We start from the raw sequence: 19609 nt of genomic DNA, 5'->3' as shown, positions 1-19609 counted from the left end.
GTGTTATTATTTGTTGTGGTTTTGATTTGGAAGCTGGTATTGAGAATCATCAAATTTCACTACCGACTACTGAAATTTTGGTATTGTGATAATGTATAGTATATATTGTACATGGTAGATCTTGCTGCAATAACATGATGAAAAAGTAGATCTCATTCCATAGAAGTGTGAGCACCCCTGCTGTAAATGATGGTGACGGAGGCTTTTCTTTATTTGACTACCATACGCAACATAAAATAATTATCATATGACAATAGCCTCCTCCTCTACCCAGTGCAGTTTACATTTCTGTCGCAGAGAATTGAGTTGACTGCATAGGTACACTATTATGTTGGGCAACGGTCATAATTTTAGAAAAATATACAACAAACTTTGACGTTACTTGAGCATGTAACTTAAATGTCCTTTTTTCTCTCCGGACAAGTAACTTTTTTACTCGGACAAGTGAATGACCAATTTACTTGTCTGGAGGACAAGCACATGACAATGCTTAATGTCGAGCCCTGCACAGTATATCTAAATATTTGGTACTTACTGCATCTGGATGGACCAACTTAACACAGTTTTCAATTTCAAGTTGAAAAGACAGGAATGTTAACCACACACACACACACACACACACACCTGCAATCGTATCGCGAGTGCTCTTCTTCTTGCATGTGCGCACATAAAGCAGCTGACAGCACATGTGTACTGAACTGAGTCTGTATTCTGTGTTATCGATACTGTAGAACGATAGGTATAATTCATATATATATATATAATCCTTAATATTAAAATATATTGTTAAAATATTAAATATAATATGTTTTATTATCAACTTAATACTGAAGCACTGGTACTTCTAACATCATGATAAAAACATTCAGGCTATACAGAAAACATTCCTGGCGTAGGCCACTGGTAGCCCACCCCTAGCACCGCAAATGTGTGTAAGAGTGTGTATTACCTCTTTCCTTCCTTAACAAACAAGGCACTATTTAAATGCACCATCTCATCAGAAAAACCTACAGCTCACAACTCACCTTACAAAATGCCTACCACATGCAGTCAATACAACTCTCTGAAAGACAATACCCTGAAAATGCTGTACTGGGGGAGCTTTTTGATCCTTAATCCTTCCACCAATCTATTGAAGCTAGTTTCTCTACAGCTAGAAAACAGATAGAGAGAGAGAGAGAGAGAGACAAAAAGGGATATGGCTTTGTCACAGCTCAGACAGAAATGCAAATGCACTCCATACAGCTGCCAAATCAGAACAGAGAGCAGCAGCAGCATGGATGTAAATAGTATTAGCTGTGTATAAGCAGGGATTTACGATATTGTGCTTGCATTACGTGCACAAGCATAATATTAAATAGACGAAGGAAATTGACTTACAATTAGGGAAGCCATTTGTTAAACAATAAAGAAGAAACGGTGCCCGTTTCGAGTTTGCATAGCACAGGAAAGCAAAAAGGAGAGCCACACACACACACAGACACAATGATGTGCCCGTGTAAATAGAAAAAGCGAGAAAGAAGAAAAACAGAGACAGATAAAGTGAAGAAGGGGAGGTCAAGAAAAAGTAAGAAAGAAAGGTAATTTAGCACACCATCCCCCGTGGGACCATGTGTCACAACCCCACTTCTGCCACGTTAACGACAATCCTGCTGACTACATAATTCAGCCATCGTCCTTATGCATGCGCTCGACAGGCACTCAGAAAAGTCACTGTATATAGCAACACTAGAAACATTGAAGGGGCTGGCTGCTCCAAATTGATTTCAGAAGTATTTAAACATAGTGAAAGCATATGGTTTTATCATAATATCAAAAAAGCATAAGCAGAAAAGAAAACATGTAATGCAAAGTGATTGTAATGCAAATAAAGCAAAGTAAACATGATAATGAAAAATGACAATGCTGATGGCAACAAGAAAATGAAGGAAGGCAATTTCTGACCAAAGTTAAAAAAAGCAGTGATAGAGAAGATGCTCTCAGACCCCGTGAGACTGAAGTTCCTGTCAAGAGAGAGATTGTAAAGCTGTAATGAGGTCTCTGGGCAAGAGATGAGGTTACATTATTTTCTGTAGTACATCCAGATCCTGCACCATTATTGGTTAACAATCCTCTTCCCAGGAACAATTTGCTCAATCTCTTCAAAAACAAACAATTATCCCATAAACTAAGGCAATATGTTGCGCAAGATGTCCCATTTGATTTGAATGAAATGTTAAACCACATGAAGAGTATTTGGAGTTCTAGATGCCACATACAACAACTTATCAAGCCTGCCTTTTGTACCCCAATAAAGTAAATGCTAACCAACATACAAGCTGATACATGATGTTTGCTTTGAATAACTTAAGTCTCAATGTTTTCTAACACAAGACCCAGCCCACATCAAATGCATTGTAACCTACTTATTTAAAGCATACAACAAAAGTACAAATAGTTTTGAGACGTTATGCTCCATCAGAGTTTAAGCTCTTCCTTTGAACTCACCCCCAGTTTCCTGCTCCGCATGCGGACATAGCCCTGCTTGACAATGTCACTGAAGTTGGAGGCCATCTCTGAGGAACCTGGGAACTTCTAGAATGAATAAAGGCTAGCATCCAGCCCTTCGGTTTCCCCCTTCAGCCAATCCAACAAAGACCTCCTTCCTTCACTTCTTCACTTGTTTTCCAGTCTTTCTTGATCTCCTCTGCAGCTTTCGTGGAACTTCACGTCCAGAAGATCATGTATATCTTCAGATCAGCTTCACAAACAGGGTTCTTGGTGTCTCCTCACTCCTGCATGATTGCTAAGAGAAAAAGAGAAAAGGGCCACATGTATTATTCATTCAAGAGAATGGTAGTTCCTTGTGCAGACATGAAACATTATCATAGATTATTCATCGACTTGCCAGACACCCTAATTTGCCCACCTTTCCATTAGATTACCCATTTTTGTTACTGGAGCATATCAAGTTCACTGCTAGACTGAGAAAGTAAGGGATAAGCAAACATTAAATTGTATTATGACATTTTTACCCAACGGCTGCTTCAAATGGCATAGCGGCCTAAATTAAAATGTACTCTGACTGCAAACATTATTTCTGAACTAAATAGCTCAACCCTCAACTTGTGCTGGAGAGCATACCAGAGAATAAGCTTATAAGAGTACAAGACTTTAAAATGGTTAGGACAGACAAGCCTTAGACAGCAGATATAGACAGCAGCTTACCCACATGTCCAATCTTGTGGGGCCCCATAAACCCTCAATTTATAAGTAAAACAAAGAAGAACTACCAACTTATTGTAAGTAATAGATGCACAGTATCGAGGGAGCAGTTTTCAACACACAGGTTGGAGATGAAAAGTTTCTTGGCCTTTACGTCAAATCTAAGCATTCATTATAATCCTCTGAGCTCTGGTCCTCAGGCCAAAGAACTGGGACATGGTTGTAAGTGCCTAACTAAGGGCATCGTCAGCATGCTCTGGCACAACACCCCGGCGTGGCACATTTCCCCTCTAATAGAGCTGGAGCTGGCGTTTAAAATTCTTGACTGCAGTGGAACACAGACATTAAACTTTAACAAGGAGCTCATTAGCCAGGACAGAGCCAGGCTAATCGTTGTCGGTGCTGTTGTTTTTAAAAAGTGCCTTGCTCGGGGAAGGAGGGGCCACTTGCTCCAGTTGAAGATCAGTGAATCATAATGCCTTTATTATGTGCTCTCATGACTGAGCTTCAAAAGCCCCTGTCAGGAGAGTGAATGGAGAAATAAAGATAAAAGGCAGATCAAGGATAGCTGAAGAAGGACATAGACAATGAAGGGGCTGTGAGAGGACATTGACAGTGATGTAAAAGAACTGCGAAATGAAGGATTGAAAATGAAAACAGCTTGAAAATTAAGATGTTAAAAGGCACTTGCATCTCTACATATACCAAAGACAAACAGTCATATCCTTTAGATGCTAGGATATAACAATGTTCATATAGTGCAGCAGTCACCAATTAGCAGACCGTGGTCTGGGACCAGACCCCAGCTTGGTTTCATCTGGAATGCGAGGCATCATGACAACGGTTGCCACATCTTACCATTTCCACAGTTTAAGTGAGAAACGTGTACATACCATGCTAATTAATATTTTTCTCTAACGCCGAACGCATTTATTCCCACTCCCCGCTCTGCGCGCATTGCCTCTCTCTCCCTGCTATAGACATAAGGTGCCGCATAAACCCTGATAAGTAGAGTTGCAGGCATGGTTAATTTAACAACAGTAGCGGAGACAAGGTGAGCAGCAATATACTGTAGATGGATACTAGCATCTTTCACCTAAACACACTGCAGAAAACAAGAATGAAGCAAAGTGAAACTATCTTCATCTGTCTGATATACATTTGTGCTCAAAAGTTTGCATACCCTTGGAGAATTGGTAATATATGTACCATTTTTAAAGAAAACACGAGTGAGCAGGCATAACACATTTCATTTATTTCTTATGGGATTCATATTCAACTGTAGGTTATAACAGAATGGCACAATCATAAAACAAAACATGGGAACAAAGAAAAAAATTAAATTACCCCTGTTCAAAAGTCTGCATACCCTTAGTTCTTAATACTGTGTATTGCCCCCTTTAGCATCAATGACAGTGTGCACTCTTTTGTAATAGTTGTCTAAGAGGCCCCAAATTCTTGCAGGTGGTATAGCTGCCCATTCATCTTGGCAAAATGCCTCCAGGTCATGCAAAGTCTTTGGTTGTCTTGCATGAACCGCACGTTTGAGATCTCCCCAGAGTGGCTCGATGATATTAAGGTCAGGAGACTGTGATGGCCACTCCAGAACCTTCACCTTTTTCTGCTGTAACCACTGGAGGGTCAACTTGGCCTTGTGCTTAGGGTCATTGTCGTGCTGGAAAGTCTAAGAGCGTCCCATGAGCAGCTTTCATGCAGAAGAATGCAAATTGTCTGCCAGTATTTTATGACAACATGCTGCATTCATCTTGCAATACATTTTCACAAGATTTAGAGCTCACACACCCCCAAAACATCAGTGAGCCACCACCATGCTTCACAGTGGGGATGGTATTCTTTTCACTATAGGCCTTGTTGACCCCTCTCCAAACATAGCGCTTATGGTTGTGACCATAAAGCTCTATTTTGGTCTCGTCACTCCAAATTACATTGTGCCAGAAGCTGTGAGGCATGTCAAGGTGTTGTCAGGCATATTGTAACTGGGCTTTTTTGTGGCATTGGTGCAGTAAAGGCTTCTTTCTGGCAACTCGACCATGCAGCTCATTTTTGTTCAAGTATCGTTGTATTGTGCTCCTTGAAACAACCACACCGTCTTTTTCCAGAGCAGCTTGTATTTCTCCTGAGGTTACCTGTGGGTTTTTCTTTGTATCCCGAACAATTCTTCTGGCAGTTGTGGCTGAAATCTTTCTTGGTCTACCTGACCTTGGCTTGGTATCAAGAGATCCCTGAATTTTCCACTTCTTAATAAGTGATTGAACAGTACTGACTGGCATTTTCAAGGCTTTGGATATCTTTTTATATCCTTTTCCATCTTTATAAAGTTCCATTACCTTGTTACACAGGTCTTTTGACAGTTCTTTTCTGCTCAGTATCTAGTCTGCTCAGTAAATCCACGTGAGAGCTAACAAACTCATTGACTGTTTATACACAGACACTAATTGCAATTTAAAAAGGCACAGGTGTGGGAAATTAACCTTTAATTGCCATTTAAACCTGTGTGTGTCACCTTGTGTGTCTGTAACAAGGCCAAACATTCAAGGGTATGTAAACTTTTGATCAGGGCCATTTGGGTGATTTCTGTTACCATTATGATTTAAAAAGGAGCCAAACAACTATGTGATGATAAATGGCTTCATATGATCACTATCCTTAAATAAAAGACAGTTTTTTTTTTTGCGTGATCAGTCATATTTTCAAAATCAATGCCAAAATTTCACAATTTCTGCCAGGGTATGCAAACTTTTGAGCACAACTGTATGACTCTGATGGTTCAGCTAAGGCAGGTTTGTGACAGGAAAAGTTAACATTAAACGCCTATAATGTTTTTTTACCCCTGTTTAAATTTAGCTTCATTAATCAGCATGTTACAAGCCATTCATAATAAACAAACTGATTTTTGTTCTAATTTTGTGAAAATTAATCAAAGATGTCATCATCTCTAGCATGGATGGCAAATAAAGGCATCCAAAACTTTGAAATGACTAGTTATCCTAGTAGAGTTCTATGCTGTTGAGAACATCTAGGTCTCTTTAGTGTCCTAAGTTTTTATAACTGTGGCCTTAATTGCCTACCATCTGTAAGCTGTTAGTGTCTTAATGATCGTTCCACAGGTGCATGTTCATTAGCTGTTTATTGTTCATTGAACAAGCATGGAAAACATTGTTTAAACCCTTTACAATAAAGATCTGTAAAGTTATTTGGATTTTTACAAAATTATCTTAGCCATAATGACACCGATGAATTTATTATTATCCGGACCTTTGCTGGGAAGGAAATGAAGAGATCGGACCTCTTGGAACTTTAATTGAATACCCCTGATATAGTGTGTTGTGATATACTGTTCTTAAGCTGGAGGCAACAGACACAAATCAAGTGTAAAGTTGAAGCTAAAAAGTGCAAAGTTGAAGCTATTTCTGTATGTAAAATGGGTATGTTGAGCTAAGAGTGTTCGGCAATATGCCTACTTCCTAAGTATTAGGTTATGTTCAATGAAAAGTCATGCCAAAATTGAGAGTTTTTCAGTTTAATTAATTTTTTTATTTTTCGGTTATGCCAAAACACAGTGGGTGAGTAAGCTGCTTTAACTAGGAAGTTCTTTTTAAGAACTCGAGATCTCCTGAGATTTATCCTGAGATTGTCAAGATAGAAATTAGCTGAGAAGCCCTATCATTGCCTGAGTTGAGGCGTCTCTTATTTGTTGCAAACAGTGGTGACTCAGGGATCCAGGTGTGAACAAGACTCTGAGAAAGCTAATGAACACAGACACCAGAATATCCCACACAGTCCCCGGCAGCACTGGTGACAAACAGCTTGTTAAGATGCAGGTGACACTCAAGGTGGGAGGGGGAATGGAAGAGGAACATCTGTTTGCACTGTTAAATGCGAGTATTGACAGAAAGCTGTGAGCATGTGGCAGACAGAGTTGTCTCTGTTGAAAGCCTGGCTAATGATAGGTCTGCCAGGCCATGTCGCCAAGTCTTCATAATCCCTGTGAGTTGGCCAGTCATACCACATGGTTATGGGTTAAAGGCCCATTAGGAAATTTTGAATTTTGCTTCATAAAAACATTGTGTTTTTGAGGAAGTGGCGATCAAAAATGTGCTATTATTCAATCTACCGTATGTTACCTTTAGAACAGCAACTGGTCCTATAAAGCATACCAAATATTTCATAGTTTGGAAAAGGGTGAAATCTGTACAATGATGATACAAATGACACAATTATATAGTCCCCAATTAAATAAAACAGCATTGTGGTAATTTGTGGTAAAAGATTTTTTATTTATTTTTAAAGGGATTGCATGCACGTGGACAAGAGACCATTAATGACTACCAAATATTGACTACAAAGTAAGCAACACACTGCGTATTGAAAAGGTTTAATATTTCAATGTTACAATATAAAATGTTTACAGTGGATATCATCCAGTATGGGTTATTTTTGAACCTGTGCATCTGGAACTTTCTGGAACAAAGCATCTTTTGAAATCAAATTTTTATTACGTGGCCATAGGTGCTGTGGCAAAGTAAAAGTAGTAAAATAGTAGTGAAAGTAAGAGGGAATATCTGATGTCAAACCAGATCAGTTTGTTTCCTAATATCAAACATCATTAGAACATAACATACATTACACTAGGAAAACTTTATCCATAATTTGTTCATAATTTTTGAAGGTCCAGATTTTAAAGTCTTTTGTTCACATTGTACTTTCCCTTATGTTTACCATAGTTCTTCCACTGTTTAACAGTGGTATTTATAATAATATATAATAAATAACCCCAGGTAAGACCATGAATGGCTCCTCATTACTGTGGTTTAGTCAATGTAGCTAAAAAACGAATTATAGTACTATTATTGTATTTGGTTGTAAATGTTTTTAACTTTACCATGGTTGCAGTCTAATAGATTGAGATATTATTTAATATGAACCTATTCTTAACATTACTGTTAAAGCTTACAGTGATAAAGCCCGGTTGACTCATGTGAAGGGATTCTTTGGTGGATCACGCAACATGCACATGAAACCAGGCTTCAAGGCTTCAATCATCATGCACAGATCCGTGTTTCAGATGAGAAGCATATTTTGATAAATGAAATAAATGTCATTAAATTTGCTTTGCCGGCCCGAACATTCGAATGGGCAGCCTGCGTCCGCCAAAAAGTATTTAATGCAGGAAAAACCCTTCCAACATTCGGCAAATTTGAATTAAAATGATGCTCCCTTTCTCTGTTGTGATTGGTTTGATTGACATGGATGCATGCACACTTGCTTGCTCAGTGAAGTTTAACAGAAACTAGATTGTGATAAAGACAAACAGTGTTGCAAGTTGTTGCAGCACTATCACCATTTATACAACTTGAGGACAGCTCAATCAATGCTAAGTAGCCTACTGCAAGTGAGCATTCCACTGCCCTTTACACATGGTTTCACCAGTATCTCTTTACTATTAAAATTAAATAGAGAGAAGGTCACATGAGGGGCATAGCAACCATTCTAATTGTCATTTTTAATGTTTTTTATTTCTACATTATTCCCTCCCAATTTTTGGGAGATGGTCATTACTTTTCAAAATCCCATACCCAAAAGACCAATGAAATAAAAAATTAGAGTTTTGTGGCTTTTAGTCCATGCCTATTAGCTTCGAAGCCATCCTTAAGCTAGTGTACACCTAAAAGTTGACAAAATTGACCTTTAGCAGACATACACAATTTAAATGTACAGTCTCTCTCTTATGAGAAAAAGTACCAAAAATATTAATCACTCATCACCACACATTTTAGTATTTTGTCAAAACATTAACATTTCCAAATTTTGTCCAATCAAATGCTCTCTAGAACTGACTAGCAAGTAGCAAATCATGACTCATGGCTGTTATGTAAATAAAGCCTATTAAAATAAGGTGTGTGTGTGTGTGTGTAGGGGGGGGGGGGGGGGGGGTGATTAATTGTAAAAGCAATTAATCGGCTGTTGATGAGCATGTCACACTAAGCGATCAGTGACTGTTGATATTGCCCTGCGATGAGAAAAATCTTTCACGATCCCCAAAATTTGACTAGTGAAAGACCAGCCTGATCTCATTATTATACGTAGCTATTTGTACGTTAATATTTGTAACATTAAACGTACATGTTTTTACGTTTGAATAGACACTAAAACGTGCAATATGGACATTCGAAAGCATCTAAAACATATATATTTTTACGTATTTACAGCTTTAGAAATGTAAAATACTGACAAATCGACTGTAAATATATTTGTAAATTTTTACTGTTTTATAGTTATTTTAGATCCATTAACTCAACCCCAACCTCTAGACATAACCACATGTAACAAGTAGATTATTGTACAGTAGCAATAATTTTTGTTACAATATATACATATTTTACAACCGCTAATCCCACAACTACTACTACCTATACCAAAACCATTTATTAAGCATATAAAAACAGGCAGATAAATTTAATCCAATAATTTATTCAGAAAAATGGCAAAATTCAGTACAAAAGTAGTCCAATGGGCGATGCGCTGCATCCGATGTGCTCCCTGACGGCATACAATAGCATGGTGTGAGGTGGAGAGTAGAATTTAAATGATTAATCGCTGTAAATCTTCTCCTGATGCACACCGTAACAGCGCTGTCATTTCATAAGTCATTCAAACATACAGTATACATTGCAGAATATGGCAGTCGCAAACAGTCACGAGACGCTTGAGAGCCAATGAGCATTTGACATCAGTGCTGTAAAACTGCTGGTCATAATGCTTTTTGAGGAGGCAATTTTTGAATCTTGAAAACGAAACCAACGCAGTTTGACGGTTACAGCGCGACGGCAGATGGAGATGGACATCGTTGAATAAAAGGCTTGAATTTGGGTCTGTTCTTCACAGAAAGCAGTCTAAACATTTGGATTATAGCTAACAAATGTATGTATTAATTTTATTGTTGTTTTATGGTGCTTTTTTGCCATATTCTGAAAACTACTTTTGTGTTCCATGGCAAACAAAAATAAAATGAAATGCTTTATAAATGTTTAAACAATTACAGAGATTTATTCACTTTAACATTTTAAAGTGTAGTCTTGGTTAAAGTGATGTAATCCTTTAAAACATTGTATAGGTCAGCAGAAATCAATGAAACTGTTAACATGTCATATTATAATGTCAATTGCATTAAATAAATGTGATGACATTTAACTAATCTCATTTATTATAAATGTATTTAACTGATTAATTCTATGAATTATTCAATATTAATCAATTTAAACAGTACACGTAAACATTTGTACTTTTCTATAGGTGTTAATACGTAAAATGATGACGTTTAGATGCTGTCAATACGTCAGTATTGTACGTTCCGGTGTCTATGCAAAGAGAATGTATGTTTGCTAGAACCAAACTTTAAGTAAGAATACATACGAGTTCTCATGAGATCACGTTGGAAAGACATACTGTAGTGTTTTCTTTCCTGTGGTGGGGGGATGTATTTCATGGTTGTGGTCAGAGTAAGCAAAATTATCCCAGGAGGAGTGAGAAAGAAAAGAAAGAGAACAGGAGGGGCAGAGATGTGTTGACTGTCAGTTGTGGTAAACCTCTCAGTTGGATTCCTCCACAGTAGTAAGTAAAGTGAAAATTGAAAGTGTTCGAGTGACTTATACCAGCCAGTCAAGCTGGACAGTGAACAACACAGTGTACATGAGTGAAAGAGAGAGAAAGAGGAGCCACAGAGAGGGAAAAGTGAAAAAAGAGAACAAAGCCATCAGAGTAATGATCCCTTTTTCTTAGCCAATCTATAGTAAATGTTGCTATCCTTCGACCTCTTTGTCTTACTTTCACGCCATCCTATAATATCCCTTTCCTGACAGGAGGACATCCCGTTCTCATAAGGTTCCAGTGAAGAGGCACATTATGTGAAAAGCATTAACCAGGCTGTTGTCGAAGGACCCAAAAGGGCACAGTGGTCCCTTTCTGCTTCCTGAGGGTAGACAGCTGTCTAGAACACCTGGGGTAACCTGCAGCTGACATGCAATACATGAATAGAAAAAAGAGAGCTGAGAGAGCGAACTAATGGAAGCAAACCACCACGTAAAGGCATAGTGAATTATGACAGTAAAAATCTGCCTCCAGTGCAATTGAATTACTCCTTGAAGTGCATACAAGCAATACGATCTCTATAACCTGTCCTGTTTGGAGTGTAACCTTATGACAACTCATCAACATGTGATAAAGTGACACATAATATAAGCTCCATAATATGATTTTCCATCTATGCCTAAAACAACAACTCGATAATAATCAACAACAAAAATAAATGACAGCGAACTTTATAATCAGTTAGTTTAGGCTATTCGCTGTGCACAGAGAACCCGTGTCATTGATTTCACGTTGCACTAGTTCAAATTATTGAAGTAAAACATATCTATGGAAAAAAAACCATTTGAAAACGGTGGAGGCCACAGATAACTAAAGCATGTCATCCATTTGTTAAATACAGTTGAATAAAAATGTATTTAAATGGTCACTAGTGTCTAAACCCATAAAAACATATCTCAGAAAAGCATATAAAATATATATATATAAAAAAAACAAAAACAAAAAAAAAAAAAAAAACAAAACAAGGGAATTTACTACAGGGGGATTTTTTTGCCCTGACATTTTAAGTAACTGGGGCATTTTTGTCACTTTGTCACTTTTTTTTTTTTGTTGTTGCACAGAATGTGTAGCAAACATGCACAGCGTTTGAAGGAGAGCATTGGGTAAGGTTAAATATCTGATACATCAAATAAATAATTAAGCAATTTTCAATGCAGTTGTTAGTTGCAACTTAGTCATCAGGGCATAGACAATAAAAATAAATACAAGAGCAAAATTTCAATGGTAGAATAATTAGAGAGAACGAGGGAATATGCCATTGATACTTTTATTTTTGTTTGTTTTTTCCATCATCAAATATTCAACACTGTAATGAAGGTGGCTCATTTGGGCTTTTGTGGCTCTGGTAAAAAAAAACAACACCATATAAATGATTTAATGATGCAAATTGGCAAAATAAAATTAAAAACTGAATCTACAGCGCTAGCTTCAAAACCATTCTGAGCATCCTTCTCTTTGCAAACAACAGCACACTGAAATCAATTCAGACCAGCACAAAGGGGTCAAGCAGGACTTAATGACTGGAACAGCATTAATTGAGCACAGCCAATCAAAGGTTGTTAGTGACATTGACCCTCTCTGTCTATTTCTAATTAAAATAATTGATCAGGAATTAATCGAAAACACTCTTGAAATCAAAACAACGAAACTGGGTAGATTAGAAAATGCAAAGCCAAGGATATTGGAGAGTAGGCAGGCTATTCAGTTCATGATTCGATACATGAGCCACAACAGCCATTGCTTATTCATTTAGAGTGGTTTTGTGGGTGTATAATGTACTGGAGAAGAACAGATACATGTGGAAAGAGCAACTGATGTATGACTTCCTGCTGGAGTTTTCCAACAGTTTTAAAAGAAGACAGAAGGATCTGGGTTTGGCGACACTTGCTATTACAAAGATGATCCAGGACTATGTAAATGAGAGATAAAGAAAGAAATAAAACAGACAGAGAGAAAGAGGAGAAAGTTGAAATTGCCTCATTTCATAAAAGTTATTATTAGGGATGTGCGGAACGACTTGACGCGGAATGACGTTTAAACATCCACTGAAAACAGTAAAGAAACAAGAAACTCCCAGAAAACAGTAAAAAAAAAAACATTGTGTTTATGTGACCCATTTAAAATATTGATTCTATTCCAACAGCCAAATCAGACACTAAATTCTGCTGAAAAGGCGCATTTATCAGCGACATACTTGACCTTGCATTATAATCATTAATTAAATATAGAACATGACATGCATTCAGTGACTCAACATTAGTGAATACAGGCATATTTATTGAAAACAATTGAATGAAATGTGCAGGACCAATAGCGCAAACCTAATAGACTGTTCTAAGAGGAATTCACCAAGTAAAAGTTACTTTTTAAAACGGTCAGGACACTGTTGAAAATAATTAACAGGTAAGACAAATCTACGGAGAGAAAAAAATTTGCTGAAAAGTCGTGCATATTTGACAACATGCTGTGATCTAATGATAGCTGTTAGGTAAAGAATGTTAACCAATAACAGTTACGATGTAAAAAAATAAATAAATAACTAGGATAGAAAAAATAGGTCTGTGTGAAATGTACAATAAACCTAATGTATTGTTCTAAACATTACATGCACACAGAATAAAAGATAGTTTAACCAGTTAAGCATCGTTGAAAATAGCCTTCTTGATCAACAGGGTAAAAATAATAATAATAATACAATTATAGAATGTTACATTTTTTTGGCATACCTATCCTAAAATACTAATTTTCTAGGCTACTTACTCAGAGCATACATTTTTGATGAGCAAAATTAACATGTCAACATGGTCTGGTGAAAGACGGGCCTGACTCATCTGAGGTGATTGTCCTTCACTTGAAAAAGCCAGCTCGGCAGGAAAATAACTTGCAAACACACACAGATTTAAAGAAGACTCAAATGTGCAAACATACATAGTGACTTGCAAGCCAAATTTTCGAAAATCCACTTCCTACACAACTGAAGTGATTTACATAGCTACTTTTCTCGTCTTGTGAGATGACATTTTTCTGCGCAAGAAGCACGCTCGGCCTGAGGTGCATTTAAAAGTTGTATACAGTATATCAGCTCCAGTTATCCTCTTTTTTTAATAATTGTATTATGAATTATATTTAAAATGTAACATTAACTTGACAGTAATTTAAGCGCATCCTTTGTAAAAAAAAAAAAAAATATAAAGCCAAACAGTAATGTGTAAAAATGTTGAATATCTTAATGGGGAAAAATATTGACCAACTACTAATTCCAGTGTTGACTAGCAGCATCAGTACCGTTTAGTCGACTAGTCTCACACTTACCTTCAGAATTCTCACAGAATGTGGAATGATTAGAATGACACACTAAAGGCTACTTTACATGTACTGGGCAAACAAGCTTCACTCAGTTCACCTAAAAATTATGACGCAATACACAGACATTTTTGTGCTGATAGGTGTTTGTTTGGGGATGTTTCCCATTTGCGCACATCCCTGGAATTCTTGACCTAGGAAAACTCTGCTAGTCCTACAGTGTTTATGATTGGTTAAAATTAATTGTGGGTGTGGTTTGGATTTGACTTTTTGTTTATTTACAAATGCATGTACCAGCTGAGTAGATTGTAGCAAGGTTTTGTCTCTAGGTTTTAACATTTAAAATGAATGATTTTGTTACTAAACTGATTGGTGATTGGATAAAACTAATTATGGGTGTAGTTTAGACGTCACATTCTTTATTTACAGCTGGAGCTAGATTGCAACTAGGTTTCTACTTTAATATTTAAAATGAATAACTTTGAAGCTCATCTCTCTGAGGTTGTTCAGAGGTACGCTTTTTCTATGTTGCTCAACACAATCAAAGACAACGTGGCCACGACAAATGCGTGGAGAGATTTCTGTGTTTATGGAATATGATCAGGTAACTTGTCACCAAAAGAGGAAAGGGCTCCATAACAAGTTCAAAAAGGCAAAGAAGCAAACTAGTTTTAAAACAATGCCACGTGTAGTATGAGTGCAGGCTTTGTTCACATAAGGTGCTTTCATTCGTTCAGGAGAAAAAAGTTTGGCTTCTTTCATTCGATAAATTAGGCTTAAGAGAGTGACAGGAGTGAGAGAACAACAGAAGAAATACATTTCAAGAAACAGAATTTAACAAGAGCAACAACACAAATTAGAGGAAGTGGGAAAAAACGGCTGAGTGAGATAAAGAGCTGAGTGAGATGCGATTCAAGAAAAAAAATGAGAGTTTTTGAACTTGTCATTCATTTATTGGTCATGGACAATGGATTTTCCTAAAAATAGATCTTTTTTTGTTGGTTTGGCTCTTTGTTATTCACATTGTCAGCACAGCCAGAGTTACCTGGTACTTGTGACATGACCCTCACCAGCAGGTTAAGAAAGAAAAGAGACAGAAAGAGGGTGTGAAAGGGAGGGGGCTGAGGGGACACCAATAATGATGGCAGGACCCAGTAGGGGCTCAGCTGGCTTTATGATTGGCCGATTGAATTTCCTTTCCTCCCCTGTGGTGCTGCAACTGTGCAAACCGTCTCCATCCAGATCTCTCCTGACTATGTGTGTGGTGTATGTACATTCTAATCGAGGACACTAGATCCACGGCACACATACATCTGTACTCTAACCCAATTTCACACTAAATTAAAGAGCTTTGTGGCTGTCTGACCCATGGGGAGGGTGCAAGGACATGCTCTCTCTCTCCCTCCACCTCTGTCTTGCTGTTACTCTGTCCTTCTTATCCTCTTAATCCAGCTATCGTATCTCACACAAAGCCTTCCATACAACCCACATATCATATCCAATTATGGGCCAACAGTGTCCTCTCAGGCTCTGTCACAATGACATGCAAAATTACTTATTCATTTAGCAGTGGGGATGAAAAAAAAGAAAGAATGAAAAGTGATTCCTACTGCATTTTTATTATTTTGCTATTATAGAATTTCTTGGTTCAGCAATGGCAGAGCAGTAAATCTTTATAACCAATCGCCTGCAGGTTGAATCAAAGCCTGAGGCACACACAGCCCTGCTGGGTTCAGATGAGGTCAAAGGGCAGCTGTAGTTAATACACTACATACTGCACTAGAGGGGACTTTACCCTATATCCACCAACTGGTCTATTTACAATGGGACAAACAAAGGTAATAATTATTAATAGAGAGAGAGAGAGGGATGGCACATATAAACACAACTGATAAAATGTTAAATGGGCACCAATGATAAGAAAATCTTTGCTTTCCCTGCAAAATCCATTGTCATACTGAAAATGAGTCTATTCTTCTCTTTTCATTCTGCCTCCTTCCTTTATACCATCTTAAAGTCCACTGCTTTTGGCAACATCAACAGTTTTACCTCCTACCTCCAGCAATGCCAAATAAGTATGAAATCATCAAAAAGTTCAGAACCAAGTTAAATACAAAGCTAAACAAACCCTCCCCACACACAAGTGTTAATACACATTGCCACATACATACAGTAAGTGAAAGAAAGCAATAGAGCTGACAGGACAAAGCTCATTTATTTAGATGACATGTGGGTGGTCTCTTGGCTTTCCATGTCCCATTGTGAAAACTCGTGATAGACCAATATATCAGACAGGTTGATTACTCGTCGATTATTATTTTGTACATTTTGCAGCCTAATCTCATAAAACTTACTTGACTGTGGCAACATTTTTGCAAAACAAATGTACGTGGTTTATTTCATGCATCACTGCAGTTTCGAGGTGAAATATCCACTGAGGGGCGCTAAAAGCAAGTTAAATGTTCTCCCAAAAAGACGATGTTTTAAGGGGTTAATGCTCTATGGAGGTGAAGAAAACCTACCTAGCCTAAACCATTAACCGAAACCTAACCAACAGTGTCATAAAAAGCAAATGTGAGGAGAAGAAATCTGACCTCCGTACCCTAAACCGACACCTAAACCTATCCGACAGTGTCATAAAAGCAAATGTGGATGAAAAACACAATAGCTGAAGCAACCACATCATTTTGTGGCACTTCTATGCTCACATGTCGACTCACATGTCAATGCTTTGCTGGTCTCAAACCCCTGTCTTCCACATTCAAAGTTCAACATTCTATCAGTTGCACCACTGCGCAAGTTATTCAGTTGAATAAGCCTGTATATGCAGTTGGTGATGTAATGCAAGCATTAAAATGTATCGTCTTTCAAATCATGCGTTATAGTAAAAGTGTTTAGATGTCATAAGATAGTTTTATGTGAGTAACAGTGCAGAAAAATATGTGTTTATGAACTGTTAATCTGTTGCTTTACTCATGATTTGAGTGAAAGTGAATAAAACTCGTTGTTGTTGCCTCTAGTGTTTTATTCACTAGAAAACTGCAGCAATAGAACGAGGCACATAAAAATCATTTTGCAAAAATATAGTTACAGTAACGTGGTTCTGTGAGACCAGGTTGACATTTTAAGATTTTCCACATTGATAGAGCACTGGAGTCTGGTTCCAGAGGTGAAAATCCCTTTCTTTCAATTTCTATAGGGGAACATATTAACGATGACTTACAAACTTTTAAAGACAGATCTACTATGCTAGGTTGTTAGTCGATAGTATATCAGTCCATGTTATTTCAGCTTTTTTATTTTTTTATTTAATTGTGTTTAGTAGTGGAATTCCTGGTGAAGAACTACACTGTCCATGATCCTAAGGGGAAAGATCCACCAATCAGAGAATCACAGCTAACAAACCGCTGCACTCTCATAATGCACCATGAATAAACTGTGAATACAATTTTGCAATAAACTTCAAATATATTGTTTCTACGCTTATAATCAAAAACTTCAAATCAACGGTTTTACATTTTTCCATTATTTTTAATTTGATTAATTCATTCACAATGCTTCATGGGACTGTAGTTCATTCCCTCATTAAAGACATTAAATACACAATCTTGTAAATTTTTTGTTGATGTATGTATATTACGGCTGTGAATCAGTTAAAATTTTTAAACTTCGTAGTTTTCTGTGATTACTCGTGATTAAATTATGGTACATGATACATTACAACAAACATTAAAAAAATCATTATAAATATATTTACTTTATACTTTGATACTCATTTCCTTTTCCTTATACTATGTCTCAAGAAATTGGTTAGTCATCATTTATTTAAATTATTTAAATCAGTGGTTCTCAACCACAGGGGGGCCTCAAGATCTCTTAAAATTATTTAAAATACGGTAGATTTTTTATAATTCAACTTAATGAAAATGCTAAAAAGTGTAATAATTCCCTTCAACAGCTTGGTTTTTATAGACATTTCTGGATTCACAAAATGTTTCATGATTACCAGTAATTGTTTTAATCTACTGACGCTAGCAATTTCTTTCATTAAAAAACTCTGGAAAAACAAGCTTTGTCATCATTACAACAGAAGTATCTGAGGAAATATCTTATAATACTGTAGATATATCTTTTAATATAAATATCTAATAGCCTACATGCTGGGCCTTCAAATATTTTCTCGAACAGTGGAGGGCCTTGGAGTCAAAAAAGTTGAGAACTACAGATTTAAATATAAACATAAAATTTTCCTTTTTAAAATATAAAATCAGTGGACATGTTTTAATTACAATTTGGGCAAAATCTTCTGATGTTTTCCAGTGGATGTTTATTAATAATAGGATCAAAAGGGCAGATTCAATTCATATCAAACTTTATTGGCAAGAGAAACTTAACTGAACATTGCCAATGCATTATTAGACACTATACATACAGTACAGATATAATACATACTGAATGCTGAAGTTTAAAATCTCAAAAGTATTATTTTCTCTGGCTGCCGTTCAGTCTCTACAAGTATACCTGTCTGCAGCTTGCTGAATGGCCACGACCTTCAGTCTCTGTCGCGCACATGCTGGGTTTCACTCGGACGGTTTCGCTTTTGACACTGGTTCATACAACAGCAGTTGCGCATTTACGGGGGATGCGAAGAGATACAGCAGCTTGCCCATATCTCCCGCACACCTGGTTCAGAGCAGGTGAAGCCTCCATTCTCCATACAGTAAATCTGCTCCCGTGTTTATTATGCATGGGACATGCGTGGCGCGTAATAAATAAGCGTGCACTGCTAACACAATCAGTTTTTGTGCTAGGATATGCAGTTGAGTCAAGCGTGTACCTGCTGAAAATTATATATGCCAATTTTAGCCACAGAAAGTGGGGACTGAAGTTTCACCCATTGTACAAAGGTCCTGGGTTTGTTCCTGGCAGGCAACCAATGCCCTAACCCCACCCCGACCTTAATCAGAGCCTGTAAGGTTGAGTAGCCTGTCAGGAACTACTCGGGACACCTTTCTCCTATCACATGAAGTTTCAGGAAGTAAAAAACCCTGGATATTGCATTGTGTTAATTTTTTTAACATTAAACAAAAATATTAATTGCTGTATAAATTTCCCAGCCGTAGTTTACTGATATATATATATATATATATATATATATATATATATATATATATATATATATATACACACTGGCGGCCAAAAGTTTGGAATAATGTACAGATTTTGCTGTTTCGGAAGGAAATTGGTACTTTAATTCACCAAAGTGGCATTCAACTGATCACAAAGTATAGTCAGGACATTACTGATGTAAAAAACAGCACCATCACTATTTGAAAAAAGTCATTTTTGATCAAATCTAGACAGGTCCCATTTCCAGCAGCCATCACTCCAACACCTTATCCTTGAGTAATCATGCTAAATTGATAATTTGGTA

At 37.1% G+C, this 19609-nt stretch overlaps 1 protein-coding gene across 1 annotated transcript in view; it reads right to left on the bottom strand.

Annotated features, from left to right (window-relative positions):
• LOC127414340 (docking protein 4-like) overlaps positions 1-19609 on the bottom strand; it is an 88203-nt gene that overhangs the window by 37858 nt on the left and 30736 nt on the right. Inside the window, exon 2 of the mRNA XM_051652325.1 lies at positions 2488-2785. Coding sequence (XP_051508285.1) covers positions 2488-2553 — 66 coding nt within the window. The 5' untranslated portion in view covers positions 2554-2785. The remainder of the gene's footprint in view (positions 1-2487; positions 2786-19609) is intronic.

Source organism: Myxocyprinus asiaticus, chromosome 1, assembly GCF_019703515.2.
Source record: "Myxocyprinus asiaticus isolate MX2 ecotype Aquarium Trade chromosome 1, UBuf_Myxa_2, whole genome shotgun sequence".
NCBI classification, from domain to species: domain Eukaryota; kingdom Metazoa; phylum Chordata; class Actinopteri; order Cypriniformes; family Catostomidae; genus Myxocyprinus; species Myxocyprinus asiaticus.
Note: the sequence above shows the minus strand (reverse complement) of the source record. Positions and strands in the feature narration are given on the sequence as shown.